This window comes from Aureobasidium namibiae (genome assembly GCF_000721765.1).
Source record: "Aureobasidium namibiae CBS 147.97 unplaced genomic scaffold scaffold_3, whole genome shotgun sequence".
In the NCBI taxonomy this organism is placed as follows: domain Eukaryota; kingdom Fungi; phylum Ascomycota; class Dothideomycetes; order Dothideales; family Saccotheciaceae; genus Aureobasidium; species Aureobasidium namibiae.
In genome coordinates this window covers 1,278,710-1,298,435 of record NW_013581206.1, presented here as the reverse complement: position 1 = coordinate 1,298,435, position 19,726 = coordinate 1,278,710, and the positions used below count along the sequence as shown (strand labels likewise).

The 19,726-nt window shown below is 50.0% G+C and overlaps 8 protein-coding genes across 8 annotated transcripts; 5 read left to right on the top strand and 3 right to left on the bottom strand.

Annotated features, from left to right (window-relative positions):
* Positions 1 to 894: 894 nt before the first annotated feature.
* On the top strand, positions 895 to 1,907 carry M436DRAFT_25342 (RNA-binding domain-containing protein; the record flags this gene model as incomplete). Its single annotated transcript, XM_013574506.1, has 2 exons — positions 895 to 1,460; positions 1,514 to 1,907. Coding segments are annotated over 2 exons (960 nt in total), but the record flags the coding sequence as incomplete, so codon positions are not given.
* Positions 1,908 to 2,395: 488 nt separating this feature from the next.
* M436DRAFT_70645 (TPR-like protein) lies at positions 2,396 to 4,377 on the top strand (the record flags this gene model as incomplete). The annotated part of the gene is made up of 2 exons (XM_013574974.1): positions 2,396 to 2,560; positions 2,614 to 4,377. The coding sequence occupies 2 exons, from the start codon at positions 2,396 to 2,398 to the stop codon at positions 4,375 to 4,377; spliced, it is 1,929 nt and encodes a 642-aa protein (XP_013430428.1).
* A 1,043-nt stretch (positions 4,378 to 5,420) lies between these two features.
* Positions 5,421 to 7,042, top strand: M436DRAFT_15023 (cysteine proteinase; the record flags this gene model as incomplete). The annotated part of the gene is made up of 2 exons (XM_013574477.1): positions 5,421 to 5,795; positions 5,849 to 7,042. Coding segments are annotated over 2 exons (1,569 nt in total), but the record flags the coding sequence as incomplete, so codon positions are not given.
* A 1,326-nt stretch (positions 7,043 to 8,368) lies between these two features.
* Positions 8,369 to 10,024, top strand: M436DRAFT_79526 (Homogentisate 1,2-dioxygenase; the record flags this gene model as incomplete). Its single annotated transcript, XM_013575081.1, has 3 exons — positions 8,369 to 8,666; positions 8,716 to 9,350; positions 9,407 to 10,024. The coding sequence occupies 3 exons, from the start codon at positions 8,369 to 8,371 to the stop codon at positions 10,022 to 10,024; spliced, it is 1,551 nt and encodes a 516-aa protein (XP_013430535.1).
* Positions 10,025 to 10,127: 103 nt separating this feature from the next.
* M436DRAFT_70642 (uncharacterized protein) lies at positions 10,128 to 11,224 on the bottom strand (the record flags this gene model as incomplete). The annotated part of the gene is made up of 2 exons (XM_013574973.1): positions 10,128 to 10,994; positions 11,051 to 11,224. 2 exons carry the CDS (start codon positions 11,222 to 11,224, stop codon positions 10,128 to 10,130), a joined length of 1,041 nt encoding a protein of 346 aa, XP_013430427.1.
* An 804-nt stretch (positions 11,225 to 12,028) lies between these two features.
* Positions 12,029 to 12,892, top strand: M436DRAFT_40723 (carbohydrate esterase family 4 protein; the record flags this gene model as incomplete). Its single annotated transcript, XM_013574784.1, has 1 exon — positions 12,029 to 12,892. The coding sequence occupies one exon, from the start codon at positions 12,029 to 12,031 to the stop codon at positions 12,890 to 12,892; it is 864 nt and encodes a 287-aa protein (XP_013430238.1).
* Positions 12,893 to 12,958: 66 nt separating this feature from the next.
* Positions 12,959 to 15,951, bottom strand: M436DRAFT_40273 (uncharacterized protein; the record flags this gene model as incomplete). The annotated part of the gene is made up of 8 exons (XM_013574699.1): positions 12,959 to 14,033; positions 14,090 to 14,208; positions 14,260 to 14,310; positions 14,365 to 14,487; positions 14,538 to 15,663; positions 15,716 to 15,770; positions 15,822 to 15,852; positions 15,907 to 15,951. The coding sequence occupies 8 exons, from the start codon at positions 15,949 to 15,951 to the stop codon at positions 12,959 to 12,961; spliced, it is 2,625 nt and encodes an 874-aa protein (XP_013430153.1).
* A 430-nt stretch (positions 15,952 to 16,381) lies between these two features.
* On the bottom strand, positions 16,382 to 17,912 carry M436DRAFT_40232 (putative flavo protein; the record flags this gene model as incomplete). The annotated part of the gene is made up of 2 exons (XM_013574694.1): positions 16,382 to 17,299; positions 17,355 to 17,912. The coding sequence occupies 2 exons, from the start codon at positions 17,910 to 17,912 to the stop codon at positions 16,382 to 16,384; spliced, it is 1,476 nt and encodes a 491-aa protein (XP_013430148.1).
* Between the last annotated feature and the right edge of the window lie 1,814 nt (positions 17,913 to 19,726).

Below are 19,726 nucleotides of genomic sequence, written 5' to 3'. Positions count from 1 at the left end.
CGTCGATGGCTGTGCGGGGATGAGAACATGGCTATCTCAGAGCATGATGCCAAGCTCATGCGTGGTTGATTCTGCATTTATCTGATCCTCGTCGGGAGATGGAGGACGAGTCAAGTGATCGATGAGTCTGCATTAGAAAGCATGACGAATGGTCGTGTAAGCATGTGGCTATGCAGCCCGACTACGGCACGACTGGTTCCACGGAGTGATGTTGCATACGAAGCAATCTCTTTTGGGAGGTCGGACTTGGAGCAGCAAATGGTTGGCCTGGTGTCAGCGAATGAAGGACGGAGGAGCAAACGCCGAGGATAAGCCGTTGAGCCGGGTTGCCTGCGCGACCCTGTTCTAGAAGCGGCAAATGCGTTTTCGGTATGCCTACGTTCTTGTAATGGCAAAGAGACCATCAGTGGAGTATACGGTATTCTGCGCATTATCGACGGTTGGCGGTCTTGGGAGAAAGATACTGGTTGTACGAGAGGGCGTGGTATCGTGCGGCAATGGTACCAGCCAGCTGAGAATTCTGAGAATTCTGTGGACTACACGACCCACGATGTATTACTCAGTTGCGATCTTTCTTGTAGGAAAACACCACAGACGAAAACCTGATATGTTTGAGTGCAGCGATATCAAACATAACGCTCAATATTCATCACAAATCTCTTGGTCCATATTGGAGTCTCGATGTCGACATCAGATGCAGAGTTGAATTCTCGAATAGACAATCGCGAGGCTTGGCAGGTCTCCAGAGGCGTTGGCAAAAAAGAAAGCTCTCCGCAAGGTGACTTCTCTAGGGTACGCATCTCGTTTCTATCAACATTACATTTCGTTGCTCGTAGACATGTAAGTCTCTGGAGTTGACGAGTCGGTCAAGGCATGTGTCTAACAGTTCAAAGGTTCGCCCTTCGCCGTGCCGCTGCTCGCAGCTTCGTCGCTTCGCCCCTCAAGGCTCGCACAATCGTCACAAAGGCACCTACTGCACTCCGTCAATCACAGAAATGGCAGATGCCCGTCTTCCAAAGGCGGTTCGCCAGCGATGAGGCATCGCCTGTCCAGGAGAAGACTACTGGCGAAACTGTTCCCACGGAGCCCACCGAGACTGAGCAGGCCATGAAAGAGGAGGCCGTCACATCTGAAGCACAGGCAGAGCAGGAGCCCAACGTCGTCGAGAAGTCGGTCCCCGAAGCCGCTGATGCTTCCGAACAGCCCTCGGTCGTCGAGCAAGTCAAGGAGAAGGTTCAGGATGCCGCATCAACCGTGAAAGACGCAGCTGTCGGTGTTCTCGGCAACAGTGCTCGCAATGCAGCCCGTGGAACACACGCCGACCCCAAGCCCAGCAGAATTCTCTACGTCGGCAACCTTTTCTTCGAAATCAAGGGCCAGGACCTTGAGCGCGAGTTCGCCAGCTATGGTGAAGTCGTCAATGCGCGCGTGGCCGAGGATGCACGTGGCCTGAGCAGAGGGTAGGTTTGAGACTTGCAAGAGCGAAGCGACCGAGGCTAACATGTTTTGGCAGATTCGGATTTGTAGAGTTCAAGACTCTCCAGGACGCAGAGAGGGCACAGAAGGAGCTGAACAGGAAGACGCTCGGTGGGCGCAGCATGGCTGTGCAGTTCCACCTCCGTCGCGAGCCCCGCAATGAGGTGATCAGAAAGGCGCAGGTCAACAAGCCCAGCAAGTGTCTGTTCATCGGAAACATGTCGTTCCAGATGTCGGACAAGGATCTCAACGACCTGTTCCGCAACATCACCAACGTGCTCGATGTCAGAGTCGCTGTCGACCGTCGCTCAGGCCAGCCCAGAGGTTTCTGCCACGCCGACTTCATCGACATCCCCAGCGCTCAGGCGGCCAAGGAGATTCTCGACAACAAGGAGATCTACGGCAGACAGCTGCGTGTCGACTTCAGCCGCTCCAGCCAATCCCAATCGTCCGACAGGGAGGACTAGACGCCCCGGCCTCCAAAGCATTGTACTATAGATAGCTAAGGCGTTGACGTGGTGTTGATGGGGGACCGGACTGGACACATATTGTATTATTCCATGGTGCATTGCATTTTCTGCCCGTCACTTCACCCACGCGCAGTCATATGAAGATGAAACGACTGTCACTCGACCTCGGCATCTGTGAGACCCCGCCAAGGCCGAGTTCCCCACAGTCTTCGTCTTCGCCGCCCTCGGGCCCGGGAAGTTATTGCCGAGTGTAGCATTGTAGATTGTCGACCTTGAATTGTTCTGTCACGTTGCTGAACAATCAACTTGTCCTTCTTCCTCATCGCCCCTCTCCATTCACTCAGTCAGAGTACCCGACCACTTCGACCACTCGCCATCCATTCGCAGAGTCACACACTCAGCAGCAAGCCTCGAGCGCTTCCTACCACAGACACCTAAAGCACCCCACCATGTCGTTTCTCGGCGGAGCAGAGTGCTCGACGGCGGGCAACCCGTTGAGTCAGTTCACCAAGCATGTTCAGGATGACAAGTCGTTACAAAGAGACCGTCTCGTAGGCAGGGGCCCTGGTGGCATGGAGAGCATGCGAAGTCAGATGGGAGCTCCGCAGGATGCTGTACGCACACGAGTCCACTCGCCTCTGCAGCTTGGTGCTGACTAGACTCGCAGATGATGGACGACTTCATGCAACAGCCCGCACACCTTGGCCCTGGCTTCCAAGACTCCGCTTTTGCCATGGAGCAAATGCGTCGGGAGCTCGACCAGGCAGCATCCTCCGCACCTGCTCACTGGGCTGCTGAGTTCGAACCACAAATGTCTGATCAGCCGGGCCCTGCATTCGCCCACCAGAACAACGGAGCTTTCAATCCCCAAGACTTTGCCCGCTTCCAGCAATCCTCAGCCGCGAGGACGGCCAGTCCACTTGGCAACGTCCAACAAACACCCATGGCACGATACCAGTCACCCATGCAATACGGCGGCACATACGGCAACGGTATGGGTATGCGAATGGGTATGGGGGGTATGGGTATGTCCGGCATGGGCATGAACGGAATGCAGACTCCACAAGACCAGCAACAGCAGTCCAAGGGCAAGGAGCGCATGGTCGAGCTGGACGATAAGGACTGGGAAGCACAATTTGCCGAGCTGGACGACCCACAAGCACAACAAGACGCGCAACTAGATGCAGAGGCGAATGCAGCTATGGAGGCAGAGTTGAACGCCATGGACAGGTCAGTTGGTCCCGATCACAGTGAAACGCTGTTTGGCGACTTCGAGTCGGTATGGCAGGGCATCCAAGCTGAGACGACCCAAAACAGAGACTTTGTCACACACGATTCCTTTGGCGACGCGAGCGACCGCTTTGACCAGTGGGACGGCTTCGATGGCCTCAACACACACCGAGATCCTTCGCTGGGCGACTACATGTTCGAGGATGATAATCCCTTTGCCGAGCTCGCCAATCCTTTCGACGAGGGAATGAAGATCATGCGTGAAGGCGGCAACCTATCGCTCGCTGCCTTGGCTTTTGAAGCCGCTGTACAGAAAGATCCGGAACACATGGGTGCTTGGACGGCTCTCGGTCAAGCACAAGCACAAAACGAAAAGGAGTCACCAGCAATTCGCGCTCTTGAGCACGCCTTGAAACTCGACCCCAACAATCTAGAAGCTTTGATGGGGCTGGCAGTATCATATACAAATGAAGGATATGACAGCACAGCCTACAGGACGCTGGAGCGCTGGGTCGCTACGAAGTACCCCTCGCTCATCAACGCCCCTCTTTCTTCCGAGGAAGATGAGATTGGCTTCACTGACCGTCACGCACTGCACGAAAAGGTAACAGATTTGTTCATCCAAGCTGCACAGATGTCTCCGGATGGTGAGCAAATGGACCCCGACGTTCAAGTCGGCTTGGGTGTACTCTTTTACGGCGCAGAAGAGTACGACAAGGCAGTCGATTGCTTTGGTGCCGCGCTGGCCTCGACCGAAGAAGGCAGCACAAATCGACAAGAAGAGTTGCACCTTCTCTGGAACCGTCTTGGTGCCACACTCGCAAACTCTGGTAGATCGGAAGAGGCCATCGATGCCTACTCTCGTGCGCTGGAGATGCGACCCAACTTTGTCAGAGCACGCTACAATCTAGGCGTGTCATGCATAAACATTGGCTGCTACGAAGAAGCGGCACAACACCTCCTCGGTGCATTGGCGATGCACCGCATCACCGAGAAAGAAGGCTTGGAAAAGGCGAGACAAGTGGTTGGCGACAACAACATGTCGGACGCGAAACTCGAAGCCATGATCACCCAAAATCAAAGTACAAACCTTTACGACACCCTGAGGAGGGTGTTCGCCCAGATGGAACGCAGAGATTTACAGGAACTCGTTGGCCCTGGTATGAACCTTGAGGACATGAGACAGCATTTTGAGTTCTAGGAGAGAGATAATCTTAGAGCTACGGTGGCCAGAAACTTCTCTTCCTGTTGCCGTCTTGGTCGAATGTCATGATGAACGTTGCAATGCCGACACAATCAAATCGTCAATTTAATGACGACTGTGTATAGCATACCTTATCTCTGAGTTGTAGTTGGCCTTGCTTAACGACGGTCATGAACACATGTTGCCTTTTCATGATTCGATCACGACCTCAGCCGCTCTGTGTAGGCACGGGCTTTTGAGGCTTGAAGATCGACATTCTCCGGACAGGGTTGCCCTTTGCAGTGGACATGTAGGGCGTGGCTAGTCGCTGTTGGCCGGCCCCCCTGGTTTGGTAGGTGCAGTGGTTTTCCAAGCCGCCCCGCCTCAGCGTCACCGTCGCCTATTGTACTGCCTAGAGGCTAGAGCCTGCCGAGTCGCAAGAATAATACATGTTCCTCCCGCTCTCAAGCTGCTCCTTGTCTTTGGTATCCTTCGCTCTTTGCCTCGCTCGCTCGCTCGACTCAACCTGCACTCTTGACAGCCTGTCGACGGAGCCGCGCTTCTTCAACGAACCTTATCTCGCATCTGGACCCTACCTGATTTAGCCATTTCTTCAACCTTCCCCGCGAAATAGCAGCGCGCAACACAAGATTTCCTCCGCAGAGAAGATACACGTACCCCGCCGCCCGTTCTCGATACCTTCGCGTCCTCGCACCACTTGATGGACGTAGCTGTCCTCCACCAAGCCTGAACTCGTACCTGCTCCTGCTCACCTCGCCATGAGCAGCAGCGTCCAGCGTTTCTTGGGTAGACGGGACCGCCGATCAAAAGTACCTCCACCCTTCCTTCGTCAAACTCAGCCTTTTCGCTACCGTTGCGACTCCTGCTGACTGCGATTCACTCCTGTCCTACAGAACCTCCCCGACGCCGGCGCATTCGGTGGCCTTTTCGTACCCGAGGACAAGAAGAAGCTCGAGAAGGAGGACGAGAAGAGGGTGAGCTATATCCCCCTCCCAGGCGCCAACCCCAAACACGATTGCTGAGACTAGACTCGTCCACAGATCAAGGCGATACTCGCTCGTCTTCAGAAATACGGCATCACAACCTTCAGCGAGGCCAACGTCAATTATGCGTTGCAGGCCACCAATTCAGCCGGGAACGGCGACGAGGCTATGCGACTGCTACTCCTCTTCGAAGACACGTACGAAGGCCTAGTCAAGACCTATGATCCCTCGACCAAGCTACTTGGTGCCGAGAACCGCGACGGTGTCACTTGCTACCTCGATGCTCTGCTCTTTGCCATGTTCGCGCGTCTCGATAGCTTCGAAGCAATGCTCTACAACTCGTTCGACGACCTACCACGCAAGAAACTGGCCGGCCTGTTGCGCCTGTGGGTCAACATGTTGCGCTCGGGCCGACTCATCACTCGGGATATCGTACGTTCTGCTTGTGCCAACACGGCACTCTCGCAATCACTGACTCTGCCCAGACAAAGTACTTACAGGAGTCGCTCGCCGAATGTGGATGGGAATCAGCAGCTGAGCTATGTCAACAAGACACGTCAGAGGCTTTCACATTCATCACTGGTCAGCTGGAACTCCCACTACTCACACTGAAGATGGACTTGTTCCATACGGGCAAGGAAGACCCGACCGATGACCACAAATTTGTAAACGAACGCCTGCTCGAGGTTGCTGTCGTCACAGAGCCGCCCGAGGGAAGCTCCGTTGTTACGCTCGAAGACTGCCTGGAAAGCTACTTCAACAATCGAATCGAAGTCAAACGCCATCTCGACAGACGCAACACGCTACAATCCGTAAGGTCGAGCGAAAGACTACGCCGAACGAACTCGTGTGAAAAAGGTGGAGCTATGCACGTCGAAACAGTAGAATACTTTGATCAGGCAGCCACACCCCAGCCAGAACCAAGCACTCCAATCAAGTCACCCTCTGCGCCTGGCACGCCGATCAAGTCTCCCCTTGATAGAATCAGACCCGGTATGAATAGGAAGCGTGCCGATAGTATCTTCAGTCAACGGAGAGTGGCAGCATCGACATCAGATGAGAAGAAAGGATCCGATGATGCGGCGGGCACCCCTGGACGACCGCGTAAGAACTCGGTCCGCACCGAGGTGCTGATGCCTGCCTGGCAATTCTTCAAGCTACTTCCATGGTACACTGAGAATATCATCCCTACCAGTGATGCGCAGGTCGCCGCGCACTTCTCCCGGAAGCGTCCAGTACTTGGTATCGCTTTGAAGCGATACCAGTACTCCAACACTGGTGTTGCAAGTCGTCTGGACACCTTTATCGATATTCCTCTCGAGATCGCGGTGCCGAGTTTTGTCTCTGATGACGAGATGGAGGATCACAGCCCGCTTGTCGGCAACTTCAAGCTCGTTCTCCAGTCGGTTGTTTGCCATCGTGGCGTATCAGTCAACTCTGGTCATTATGTTTCGTTGGTTCGAGGACGCGCTGCAAATGCTCAAAGTACTCAAAGTGCTGATGGGCGCTCTGACCGTCCGGACACTGCCGGAAGCAGTGAAGAAGAAGATCCTTGGATGTTGTTTGATGACCTTGCCAGAGAACGCGTTACCTACGTCGACATCAACCAAAAGCTGAAAGAGGAGTGTCCTTATCTCTTGTTCTACCAAGTTCAGCCCATCGACGAGGAGCTCGTTCCCGATGCACCACCGAGCTATGACGAGGCCATGTCACGTCACCCTTCAGATTCACTCGAGTACTCTCCGGAGAAGCTGAAGAAGATCGGTAGCGACGAGAACGACATGGTCCTAGTCGAGTCTTCATCGCCAACATCGCCTAACGGGCTATCGGGCACCGAGACGGTGGACTGGACCGTATCTTCTAACAGAACCAGCCTGGATATACGTGGAAGGACCAGTGTAGATGCACGCCGTAGTAGTGTCGCTGAAGATGGCAGTGCGGCTGGTAGCCAGGCTGGTACTACTTCAATACCATCAACGCCTATCGACGAGTCGCGGAGTAGCTTCCTTGGGATTCCGTCTAGAAGGGGCAGCAAGGTCAGCACTAAGAAGACAAAGTCCCGGCCAGGCTCTACAGACGGCGGATCGCGCTTCAGTTTGAACATGAGCAAGCTCACCAATCGTGTAAGCCGGACGGACCTTACCAACCTCGCGTCAGCGGCCGAACAGGACGAGGATTTGGTGAACGGCAAAGATATGGAAGGGCATCCGACAGTCAGCGGTAGCGAAGCGTCTGTTGAGAGCCTGAAGAACCTCGATGCTAAGATGGCCGAGAAGGCAGAAAAGGAGCGTACTGGCAGGAGCAAGGTCAGGAAGGAACGAGGTGACAAGGAAGGGCATTTCCATCGGAAGCGAAAGACGGAGAAACCGGACAGAGAGTGCATCATCATGTAAGATGGACAATGGCCTCTACGGTAGATTCGCATCGTTCGTTTCATTCATCTAACTGCATAGCGCTGGGGGTTTTATTGGAGGATCGACGTCGATAGGCGAGGATTATTGGATTGTTATAAGCACGGCGTTGAGGAAATGGGAGCGGCTCTGTTCAGGGAGGCTGCGTTGGAGACGGATTCGTTGTGGATACTCGGTCTATGTATATACAATCGTTTTGTACAAAGTCCGCGACATGTGATGGTCTGCTGCGAACATGTTCGATTGTGTTGATGCCCCACTTGAGGTTACGAGAGGCTGAGAGGGGCATCAGCTTGGCCCCGGCTGGCCCCACGGAGCTGCAACACGGAGAGACCATGTCCATCAATGTCGCCAGACGTTGCACGTCGCAAGGCCCTATGACCTTAAATGTTTCGTGTCACGGAGCCCCACGATCCAATGCCACCATGATCTGAGAGCCCCCACAAACCGGTGGTCCTGGTGTCGACCGATATAACTGCCGTTTCCAGATGGATCACACATATAGTCATATGCCCCCCAAAGCTCTCGTCCTTCCTTGACTAGACATACCTTCGGACATACAGTACTTCATCCTGTATACATAACCTCGAGACAATGCCCGCACCGCTAAAGGAACGCAAGGCCGCTACGGACCCTACCAAGATCTTCCACTACACAGACTTGCAGCGCAAGAAGCCTACCCGCGAGAATGATCCTTACTCCTACATGCATGGGTGGAACAACAGACACCAGTCCGAGGTCATCCCTGGAACCCTGCCAGTAGCTCAGAACAACCCGCAGGAAGTCCGTTTCGGTCTCTACACTGAAGGCATCACCTACAGTGCATTCGCCGCTCCGCGTGCCCACAACTACAGCACTTATATGTACCGTGTGAGGCCCGCAGCAGCCCACAGTATGTAGTCCCTCCTACCATGTTCCACGTACAATCTAACACGTCCAAGATGGCTACAAGAAGATCGTGTCCAGAGCCCACATACAGAACTGCTTCCTATCTCTCAACCCCGAGGTCGAGACCCTACCCGAACAAGCAGAATGGGGACCCTTCCCTCTACCCGAGGACTCGGAAAAGATAGATTTTGTCGATGGACTGCACACTCTGGGTGGCTCTGGTGATCCCAACTTGAGAGAGGGCATGGCTCTGTACGTCTATGCCATCAATGCATCCATGGACAAGCGAGCATTCTGCAACACCGATGGTGACTTCCTCATCTGCGCTCAACAGGGAAACTTGGATATACAGACTGAATTTGGAATGATGTTCCTGCAGCCTGGAGAGATTTGCGTCATCCAGAGGGGTGTGAGATTCAGAGTTGCTCTTGGACCTGGAGTGCAAAAGGCTAGAGGATACATCACAGAAATCTGGGGGAGCATGTGGGAATTGCCTGACTTGGGTCCTTTGGGTGGTCACTCACTTGCGAACCCCCGCGACTTCTTGTATCCGGTCGCTCATATCGATGAGGATCTGAGCGGAGACTGGGAGGTTGTCAACAAGAACAACGGAAAGTACAACTGCCTGGAGCAGGACCACAGTCCGTTCGACTTGGTTGCATGGCATGGAAATGTCGTTCCTTACAAGGTAAGAGCGAGCCCTCTATCAAGACCTTGTACCTTCTTTCCTGACATGATCTCTAGTATGACCTTACCAAGTTCGCTTCCCAGAACGCTACCAGCGTTGACCACACCGATCCCTCCGTCAACACCGTCCTGACCGCTAAGTCCCGCGACCCCAACGCCCCTCTCGCCGATTTCCTCTGGTTCGGCCCAAGATGGGATGTAGCATCAAACACCTTCCGCCTTCCCTACTTCCACAGAAACTCGGCCTCTGAATTCTTGGCTTGCCTTTACGGCGAAGGTCTCGGAAGAAGCGACGACTTCCAACCCGGTGGCGGCAGTTTCGAGGGTGGCCACACACCACACGGTGGATTTTCAGACGCCTATGTGGATGAGATGCGCATCCAGGAAAGCGAGCCAAGAAAGATTCTGGAGAACCAGATGACCATAATGGTGGAGAGTTCGAGGACTTTCTTGTGGACGGAATATGCGAGGGTGGGTTGCGGTACCATCAACACTCGTGGTACGGATCCCAAGGTTTGGGACACATTGCCTGATCGCTTCTCGAACAACCTAGAGGCCAAGGCATTGATGAAGAGGGTCAAGGAGGATAAGAAGTTAATGGAAGAGAGGAGCAAGGTCTACTATGATGATGCAGCGCTAGAGGAGTTGTTGCAAGGCAAGACGAACGGACAATGATAGTAAGGACTCTTTGATAATGTCCGTAGTCCCAGTTCTAACATACGACTACTCTCCTAATTCCGAAAAAGTCTTCAAGCTACTAAAATTGTGGAACGAAGCTCTAGACTTGCTCGCTTGAGACGGCGTTCAAGACATGAACAATCGAACCAATCTCATCCGCAGATGTTCTTCCCCAGCCACATTCGGTCGCGACTCCAAAGCTATCGAGCACCTCTAAAGCAGCCTTGATCCTGCGCTCCGTACCTTCCAAGTCATCCGTGTGCACAAGACCAAGATAAATGTCCGTCTCACCCCTGACTGCTTGCAAGTCCTTCAAGGAAGCATAATATTCTGCATCCTCTCTATCCTTGGGTACAGGCATGTGGATGTAGTCGACACGTCTCTTGACTTGACTCAGAAGCTCTTTGGCCATATCAACCATCACACCAGTATCCTTTGGCTGAGTGAAGTGCTGGTGACCAATATCGCCGTAGCAGAAATGGAAGCCCATGTCGATGGCAGGCTTGACGGCTGCAGTCAATCTAAGCCAGCGGTCTAGAATCCCTTGCTCGAGAGGAGAGAACCAGGGCTCTACCCAGACACCCTCCAGTAAAGCAAATTCAAGAGGGACATCCCATTGGATAGCCAACTCATGCTCTGGGATAGCCTTGGTGACGTTTTCCAAAGCTCTGAGGATGGCGCGTTCGTAGACGGGCTCAATCGCGGTCTTGTAGTCTCCCACGATAAAAGGGGAGACGAATGTCAGTGGTGAAGGTAAGCAGACCTGGAACTTGACTTTCTGAGGGATGACTCCTTCCTCCTTTAGTTTCTTGAACACTGGGTAAGACTCAAGAGCCGCAGTGTCGTAATCTGTCGACATGCCCTCGAGCTTTTCGGCTGCTTCTTTGATTTTCTCCTCTGGCACTGGAGTCTCCTCAAACTTGCCATTCTGGCCGAATTGGCTGACCACCTCGGGAAAGGCACCGAACTTGTTATCTGAAGTTAGTCACTTGGGCCGAGCAGTCTCTATCGCAGAATACACACCTTATACATCTGCCATCCTATGAAGAAGTTACGTTGGCCGGTCTCTCCGTCAGGTATATACTTGAGGCGGCTTCCCAGAGCTGGAGCAACCCGGCGCAAAACATCTTCAGTATCGCTCCCAGGCACACTGCCCACCAACAGGACGCCCTTTACCTGAGACTTTGCTGTAGACATGTTGTTTCTCTTGACTCTTGAGGTAGAAAAGAATAGGAGGATAAGGAAAAGTTAGAGTGAGAGAGGGGCACAAGTCCACAGACTATCAACCCTACCGAGTACGAGGTGCTGGTTTGCGAGCCGAGCTGCATACCGACTGCTTGGGTCACCAATATCTTGTGATGATAAATTGCTCCTGCAGATTCTTGGCGGCGCTTAGAGGGACGAAGCAGCCGATCACGATAAGTCGCATGTGGACGTGCTTCAGGATATGTATTTTGCTTGACTGACTAACAGTTTGGTGAGTCCAGGACACAGTCGGACAAGAACGATGGTCATGCCACGATGGTCGTGCAAATTAGGTACCGAGAAAGATTCTCGTAGGTGACAGTCGTCAAAGCAGTGGGACTGACCACGCGGAAAAGTGTGTCACAAATACGGGTTCAATAGGCGGCTTGAAGTATGACATATTGACCTCGAGCGCTCAACTTTTACCGACGGCTTGAGTGACACCAAATGCGATGGCACAAGAATGGGGAAACATGTCTGTTCGTCCAACAACAATGGTATAGGAGGGTAAGCACGAGGTCAGGGTCGCTATAAGAAAAGGCCCCACATTCGGCAGTTCCTCCCTCGAACGTCACCACCACAACTTCTCCACCTTCTCCCACGGCAGCGACGTTCGCCTCGAAACCGTCCTTCCTGATTCAATGTGAAATCTGTATGTTTTGCTGGCCAAGACGTTGCAAACTCCAAACATTTTCTAACCTCCATCAATTCCAAGTTCGCTTCTGTACCACACACAATCTACCGAAAATATCCACCATGAGCACAACCCAACAATATCCCTGGCCGAATGGTAAACGCGCCTGCATCACCTTGACAATGGACAACATGGGCGAGGCCGCCGATTTGAACCGTGGTCTTTGGCCCAAGGACAAGGCAGTAGGCTCGCACTTTTCAGTGACCGAGAAGCTGCCGTTGATGCTCGACTTGCTCGACAAATATCACATCCCAGCCACTTATTTTGTCGAAGGCTGGAACTGTCCTGTCTATACCGACACAATCCAACATGTCCAGAAACGAGGCCATGAGATTGGTTTCCACGCCTACCAGCACGAGGTCTGGAAGAATCTTGATGCCGAGACAGAGGTGGGGAACTTGAATAAGAGTGTCGAGGGTGCGGAGGCCATTGGTGTGCATTACAAGGGGTTCAGACCGCCGGGTGGATTGGTCACCGATCGTACATTGGGGTTGATGAAACAAAAGGGAATGAACTACCTTTCGCCAGCGGCCGAGCGTCCAGCTTTAGTGGATGGTATTGCGATGGTACCCTTCCAGTGGGAAAGCATTGATGCATACTTCTATATGGCTTCGACAGCTGCGCTGAGAAAAGGCAAAGGCGACATCGAGGAGCCGTTATCCCCGCAAGTCTTGAAGGACCGTCTGTTCAAGAGGATAGATGAGGTCGTGAAAGAAGGAGGACACTTAGCTTTGCTGTTCCACCCTTTCCTTCAAACCGAGAATGAGAAGCTGAAGGTTATGGAAGAAGTCCTCGAGCACATTGCAAGCAAGAAGGACGACGCTTGGGTGACTCAGTGCAAGGATGTTGCAGATTGGATCCACAAGAATCCCGAGGCATTTGGCAATGATCCCGGCTGGGACAAGGCAGAATGGAAAAAGAACTAAGCCCAGAAGACGTACGATCATCATCAAGTTTATTCACATCAACTATTCATAATGGGCTACAGCCTTCTAAAGAGACTCTTCCAACACATCAGACATGATGTGCAGGATTCGTGACAAGTTCCGTGGTTTCCACGTTCCGATTCCATCCATCAAGTGTGCAAAGTCCAACAGCGTACGTCTTGCAGTCTGGAATCCACTGGTAGCAACAACTCCGTTGATCGAGACAGGGCCGCCTGCTTCAATGAACGTACGGGTCACATTCGAAGCATGAGAAGATTCGAACATCATGCCTGGGCTGTTTCCAGGAGAGCTTTCTGCCATACCTGCATTCCCCACGACAGTCCAGTCGACATCGTCCATCAACTCGTACAACGGAGGTGCGGTCTCAGCTTCGGTACTCGGCACTGTGAAGAGATACAGACCGAGAACAAGAGCAGAGCAGAACAGAGCGGACATCGAGTTCAGTGTAATGCTTTCCGAGACTTTGCGGTTGCTGAGCAGTTTGAAAGATTGTGCAGCATGTACACAAGCACGACGTGCGGAAGGCGTGCGAGCCCAATCTTCCACATCTGCGAGAGCTTTGCCAGCTGGCCCGGCGCCTGCTCGACCTGCGGCAAGTTCAAAGATCTGCATGTTGGCGTTTAGGGTCAAACACAAATTGTGCCATAAGAGAAGAGAATTGAGGTCCGCAGTCTTTGCAGAGCCTGTTATTACAGGCGCAAGTGCCAGCGTAGTCTGCACCAGAGATCGCGCTCTCAGGTCGTCTTGATACGTCTCCCATGGTATCAAGTGGTCATGTCTCTCCCACTCGTCCGTAGGCAAGAAGTGTCGGTGTTGAGCATCGCATACGCAGAGCTTTATGGCGGAAAGGAGAGTGTACTGCCCAGGAGCATCCAAAGGGGGATCAAGCAATATGATCGGATCCAAAGCTCCTTCGAGACTGAAAGTCCGGGGTTTGATCATCGGCATGGACATTCTTTTCCCCATTCCTTGGAGCTGAATCCACCGTGGTGCAGATTCGGCAGCAAACAGGATGTCGTCGCATGGCAAGCAAACCTGAAGTGTCTCTGGGCGTATGGCTGGGCTGACAGAAGAGTTTGCAGAGTACCACCAATCGGTGGTCAACAATGCTACAATGAGTCTGTCGAAATCGTGGTTAGTATGAGAAGCAGAGAGGACATATGAACTTTGTATCACCTTTTGGCACTCTCGACACGAGCCCACGTTAGCCATCGCAGATTCTCGTCGCTGATGTCAGTGGCCATGTCTTCAAGACCGACTTCGCCGGCACAGAACAACCCCTGCCTCTGGGCTGTCTAGATTTCTGTCAGTTAATGATATGTTGAAGCTTGGTCGTTACCACTCACAGCTATCAGCGTCGCATAGAGAGTCTGTGACTGCGCCAAACGATCTGTGTCCTGTAAGTTTTATCAGCACCCAAGTCATGCGTAGAGGTGTGTTGACTGAAGTACTCCTGAAAATCCAGCTAGACAAAGAGTCAGAAAGCCAGCCGCGAAAATGGCCAAACGTGCATGCGGAGCCGAAGGATTAATCGCGTCTAGCGCGAGATCATTATGTACTCTTCGCAACAAGTTCTGGCTAGTATTAGCAGAGTTCACTTGATCAGCAGAACACTGAACCATACCGTGAAAGCATTAGAGATAAAACTGCCGCCATTACTCGATTCCAACACACTGAGCCCAAGCATACACATGGCATATAGCAAAGGAAGAGGGGTGTTTGAAGCGTCGAACGATGGAACGTGGATGAACGGAGCAATTGGATGGAAACGGCGAAAGTAGTGATCCAAACAGATCTCCAGTACCTCCGCAGGCGGGAAGTTTCCAGGCCGTTTGGCGGAAGCATCCACAGGGTGAACCCTTTGGCCAAACTCGGCTTCTAGTTGAGACCGCAATGCTGCACTTACGCCCCAGCGACCCTCTAACCTTTCTCGAGTCTGCGGGATACCAGTAGAAAACAAATTTGGCCCCGGACAGCGCACGACATCAGACCAGAGTGATGGAGCGAGATGGTGGTTACCGTGATTCTTGGCTAACCAACAGCTCTCCACCCGTGCAAACCGCTCGTTCGGGATATTGCCCGTTGACGCCGTATCGCTGGTCTCTGATGTTGCAGCTCGATGTACCGGTGGATGTGCCATCCCGTATCTATGGTCGGGTGTATATGGGGTGCTAGTAATGTCCGGCAAGGTCATGGCGCCGTATCCCAAATCACTGTCCGCTTGCGCTAGCCAGAACTGCAACATGTCTTGAGACTGTCCCGGTGAATCTAGAGGCATCCCTCCCACTCCGAAGGGCCCTGGAATTAGCCCATCCATGTGAGTATGACCCATTGATACCAACTGTGGGTCGTATGCATGAGACGGTATTGCTGGTGTTGAGACAGCCGGTGTAAACTCCTGTACTGGCGTGTACTCGGGCCCTGCATAGGTGTGCGATGGTGTAAGTTGAGGTATGGGACCATGTTGTTGTGAACTCATGTTATATTGTTGATTCACGAGAGATATGTCAGGCATAGACATGTGACGAGAGTGGCCCATATTCGTATCAACGTAGGGTTGCTGTTGGGCGAAGCTTGGTCTTTCCGAGCGATTGAAGCAGGCATGAGGAATTGTTTCTCCTTCCGGGATAGGTGCCATGGATCCATTCGAGAGTGTTCCTCTGGCAGCTCCAGCTGAGAGATTTGTGGAGTCTCCACGCTCATCAGAAGCCTGTTGATTATGTAGCTTGCTGTGTCGAAAGAGCACATCGCTGTGGGAGAGTGTCAATATAGTAGCCGCACCTCGACAGCTCGATTACCTACCTGCGCGAGAAGCGTTTTTTACATGTCACACACTCATAGGGTCGCTCTTTGGTATCTGATCGCGACAGTCAGACGTGCCGTGCATTCGTTTGCATCGAGAACTCACGAGACCTCTGATGCCGGAGGTAATGTTCTGCCTGTGCTATGGGGTCAGCTAAGACGCGAGACTATGTCAATCTTTGTATCCGGACCTTGGTGAAGTTTCGATCGCATATCGAGCATCTTCGCAGAACCATACCTCGTACACGTAGACGGGAATCACGCTCTCAGGCTTCTCGGCCCACAGTCAGGGTTGTCTTGCGCGGCTTAAGTGGATGAACCCCGCCCCCCACTTTCGAGCCCTGGAATCGGATTATCTGTAAGACCTGCTGTGTTATTTACAATCCAGCAATGTACGCAAGGAACTACACGGCCCGAGACGAAGCAATTAAGATTTCGACAGGAAGTTCGAGTTCGATGCGCAAAGCAGCAGCGGCGAGTCTGGAAGAAGCCCGTCAGTGGCAGCGGACTTCAGAGGGTCGATCGGCCCGAACCTGCCGAGCACATATGTCTTGATTATGATTGGTCAATTGTCCCATCTATCAACCATAATTATACATATTTACGATACTAAAACCACAAAAAAGGCGCAGATCAACTTGACAATCATACATGAAGATCCACGATCTATGTCGAGATCCTCGAAAATTGCATGTCGTGCGTGATACTGCCAAACTTCATATCCCAGAGATCTCTCAGATAATTGGACCGCGGCAGCCATGGTGCTTTGTTTCCTGCTTTTGGTAGATTGCCCTCCGCCTTGACGATGTATGTGGAGCTGAGATTCAGAACCGACTGGTCTTGCATGCCAGAGTTCTTGTTCACTCTGGGCACTGCTTGCGACAGGCTGTTCTTCTCCATGTGGTTCAACAGGCGAGTGACGAATTGTGCCGTTGCATCCGAGCCTAGAGTCCAGGAGGCATTCGTGTAACCAAGGACGATAGCAGCATTGGGGACATCTTCTATCATAGCACCTTTCCAGAGATGCTTCTGTGGTATCTCAACGGGTTCATTGTCAACAGACATCTTGGCACCTCCTGCCATGATGAGTTTCAAGCCGGTAGCGGTGACGATTATGTCGGGGGTCAAGACACGGTCAGAGTCTTCAAGATGAATGCTCTTCTCCGTGACTTGCTTTATGTGAGCTGTTACAACCTCAGCTTGTCCATCTTTGATGGCTTTGTAAAAATCTCCATCTGGAGAAGCACATAGCCGCTGATCCCATGGGCTGTAGCTTGGATCGAAGTTTGGCTTGATAGGATAGCCTTCCGGAAGTTGGGACGCAGCTCCCTTCTGCAAAAGCTTTCTGGCACGATCAGGGAATGCTTTGCAAAACTTGAAAAATATGAACGGCAAGATCAAGAATTGGAAGCGTCTGAGCTTAGAAGTCCAGCTGAGAGGTAAGAACCGTGCGGGCCAGTAAGAGAGATTGTCTCTCTGTGGAACTGCAGCAATATAGGTCGGACTTCGCTGAAGCATAACGACATTCTTTGTCTTCTTAGCTATGTTGGGAAGAAGAGTCACAGCAGTAGCTCCGCTACCGACCTAAGAGTAAGAATCTGTCAGGATCGAATCAGAAACACAAGTAAGCCCCACTTACGATGACGACGTTTTTGTTTGCGTAGTCCAAGTCCTCGGGCCAGAACTGTGGATGGACGACTTTTCCTTGGAAGTTCTCGATACCGGGGATCGTAGCAGGCATTGCCTCATTGAAGTCGTAGTATCCGGTACAGAACACAACAAAGCGGGAGCGCATGTTCTTCTGACCATCTGGTGAGTCAACTTTGAAACTCCAGTTTTGTTGATCTGTAGACCAATTCGCAGACAGGACTTTGTGTCGGTAATGAATATGTTTGTCAATGCCGAACGTGTTTGCAGCATCATTCAGATACTCTTTGATGGATGCTCCATCGGCCATCGTGCGGTATTCTTTCCATGGGTAGAATTCGAAGCCGAAGGTGTACATATCTGAATCACTGCGGATTCCAGGATATTTGAAAAGATCCCATGTGCCACCGAGCGAGTCTCGAGCCTCGAGGATTGCATATGACTGATTAGGCGATTGTTCTTGTAATCGATACGCTACATTGATGCCTGATATACCGGCCCCAATGATCAGGCAGTCGTAGAAGTTTGGATTATCATTCTTGGTGGCCATGGTGGTCGAGGCTCTCCAGAGGCGATTGTCCGAAAGCAGAGAGGATTTTATCGAGACAGAATTGACTGTTGTTACCAAGTGTATGGAAGATGCAGTGAAGCTGGACTATGGTACCAGGGTACTGATATAAGGACATGCGATTTACGGATACATGAGGACCCGTACATGTGTCGGTCATAGGCGTCTGATCGAGGGGTAGCCCTTGCGTACCAAACCTTGATCGTGGCCGGCCGTTGGCTGTGCCGAGGATCTCGGAGATTGAACATCTAAGACATCTCGAAAAGGTTCGACTTACGAACAATAGTTATAAGGTCGTGTTTACTACATCAAGTATTTCTGTATTTAGCGGTTAGCAGTATACTTTAAATAGCTAGAGAAGCCTATATTTAACGAATTAAGCTCTTTATTATAAATATAATTATTATTATATAAAGCCTCCTATTTTATAAAAAGGTATACTAAAGTAGTAGGCTTTAACTAACTATAAGGATAGTAGTTTAAAAGTTATTAACTATACCTAAATAACCTTATAGACTAGGCTAAATGCCTTATAAACCTACTTATTACTAGTTTAGCTTTTAAAAGAAGACCCTCTTATAAGTACTTATTAATAGTAAGATTAAATATAGTAAAGCTTAAGAAGGTTCTAAAGTAAAAGTATAGATATATATATAGAAGTAGTTATATAATAAGTATACTACTAAACTAGAGATTAAGTAGCTTAAGTTAAAAGCGCTATTTATTAAGGCTATATTTACTAAGTTCTAAGTGCTTTAAAATACCTTAAAGCTTAGTAAGAAGGTTAATAAAAGGTTTAATATAAGGTTAGTAAAAGAGAAAGCATATATTAAGAAATACTTAAAGTTAAAGGCTCTCTTTAGTAGACTAATGCCCTTTAAGTAGCTCTATATCTAGCTTTAAATAAATATAATAGTATAAAGAGAATATACTTAGTTAGTAAAGTAGTTATTATTATCTTTAAAGTCTAAGATAATATTAAAGAAAGTAGTAATTTAAGAAGTTATTAATAAGAATGCTTACTAAGCTAGTAATAACCTTATAAACTATATAGATCTAAGCTTAATAAGTAACTTTAGTATATTATAGTTAAGTTCTAATATTAGTAACTTTACTAGTGCCTTAAATTAAGTAAATATTATATAGACTTCTTAAAGTTAAGAAGTCTTTTAAAATTAGTTAAAACCTTTACTAAATTTAGAAGACTTCTTAATATAAAGTAGTAATTAAAAGGAAAAAGAAAATAGATAAGATAAACCTACTAGTAATAATAATAGTATATACCTTAATACTACTACCTCTTTTTAAAGATCTTTAAGCTCTTATAAGTAGTCTTAAGCTTATATAGTAACTAGAGGTTATTTAAAGTATAGCTAGTAAGGTACTCTTATAGTTATAATTAATTAACTAAGTAGTATAATAGATAGACTCTAGTAGGCCTTATACGCTATTACTTCCTTATATAGCTATAAGTAGAATAAGGCTTAGAAGGTTTATATTATAACCTTATTATTAGTAACGTTTACTAAAAAGTTAGTAGTATTTAAGGTCCTTAAGAATATAAGAAAGGTATATAGCTTTTTAAATATAATAATAGCTAATAAGAATAAGTAGATAAAAGTAATTTAATAAAAGGTAAGGTTTAAATTAGTTAATATAGTAAAGAAAGTAAAAAAGAACTTAGTTAAATTTAGTAATAAGAGGACTTAGTTAAATTTAGTAAATTAATAGACTTAGTTAAATTTAATACTTATAACTTACTTAATAATATTAATATCTAGTATACCTTTTACTCT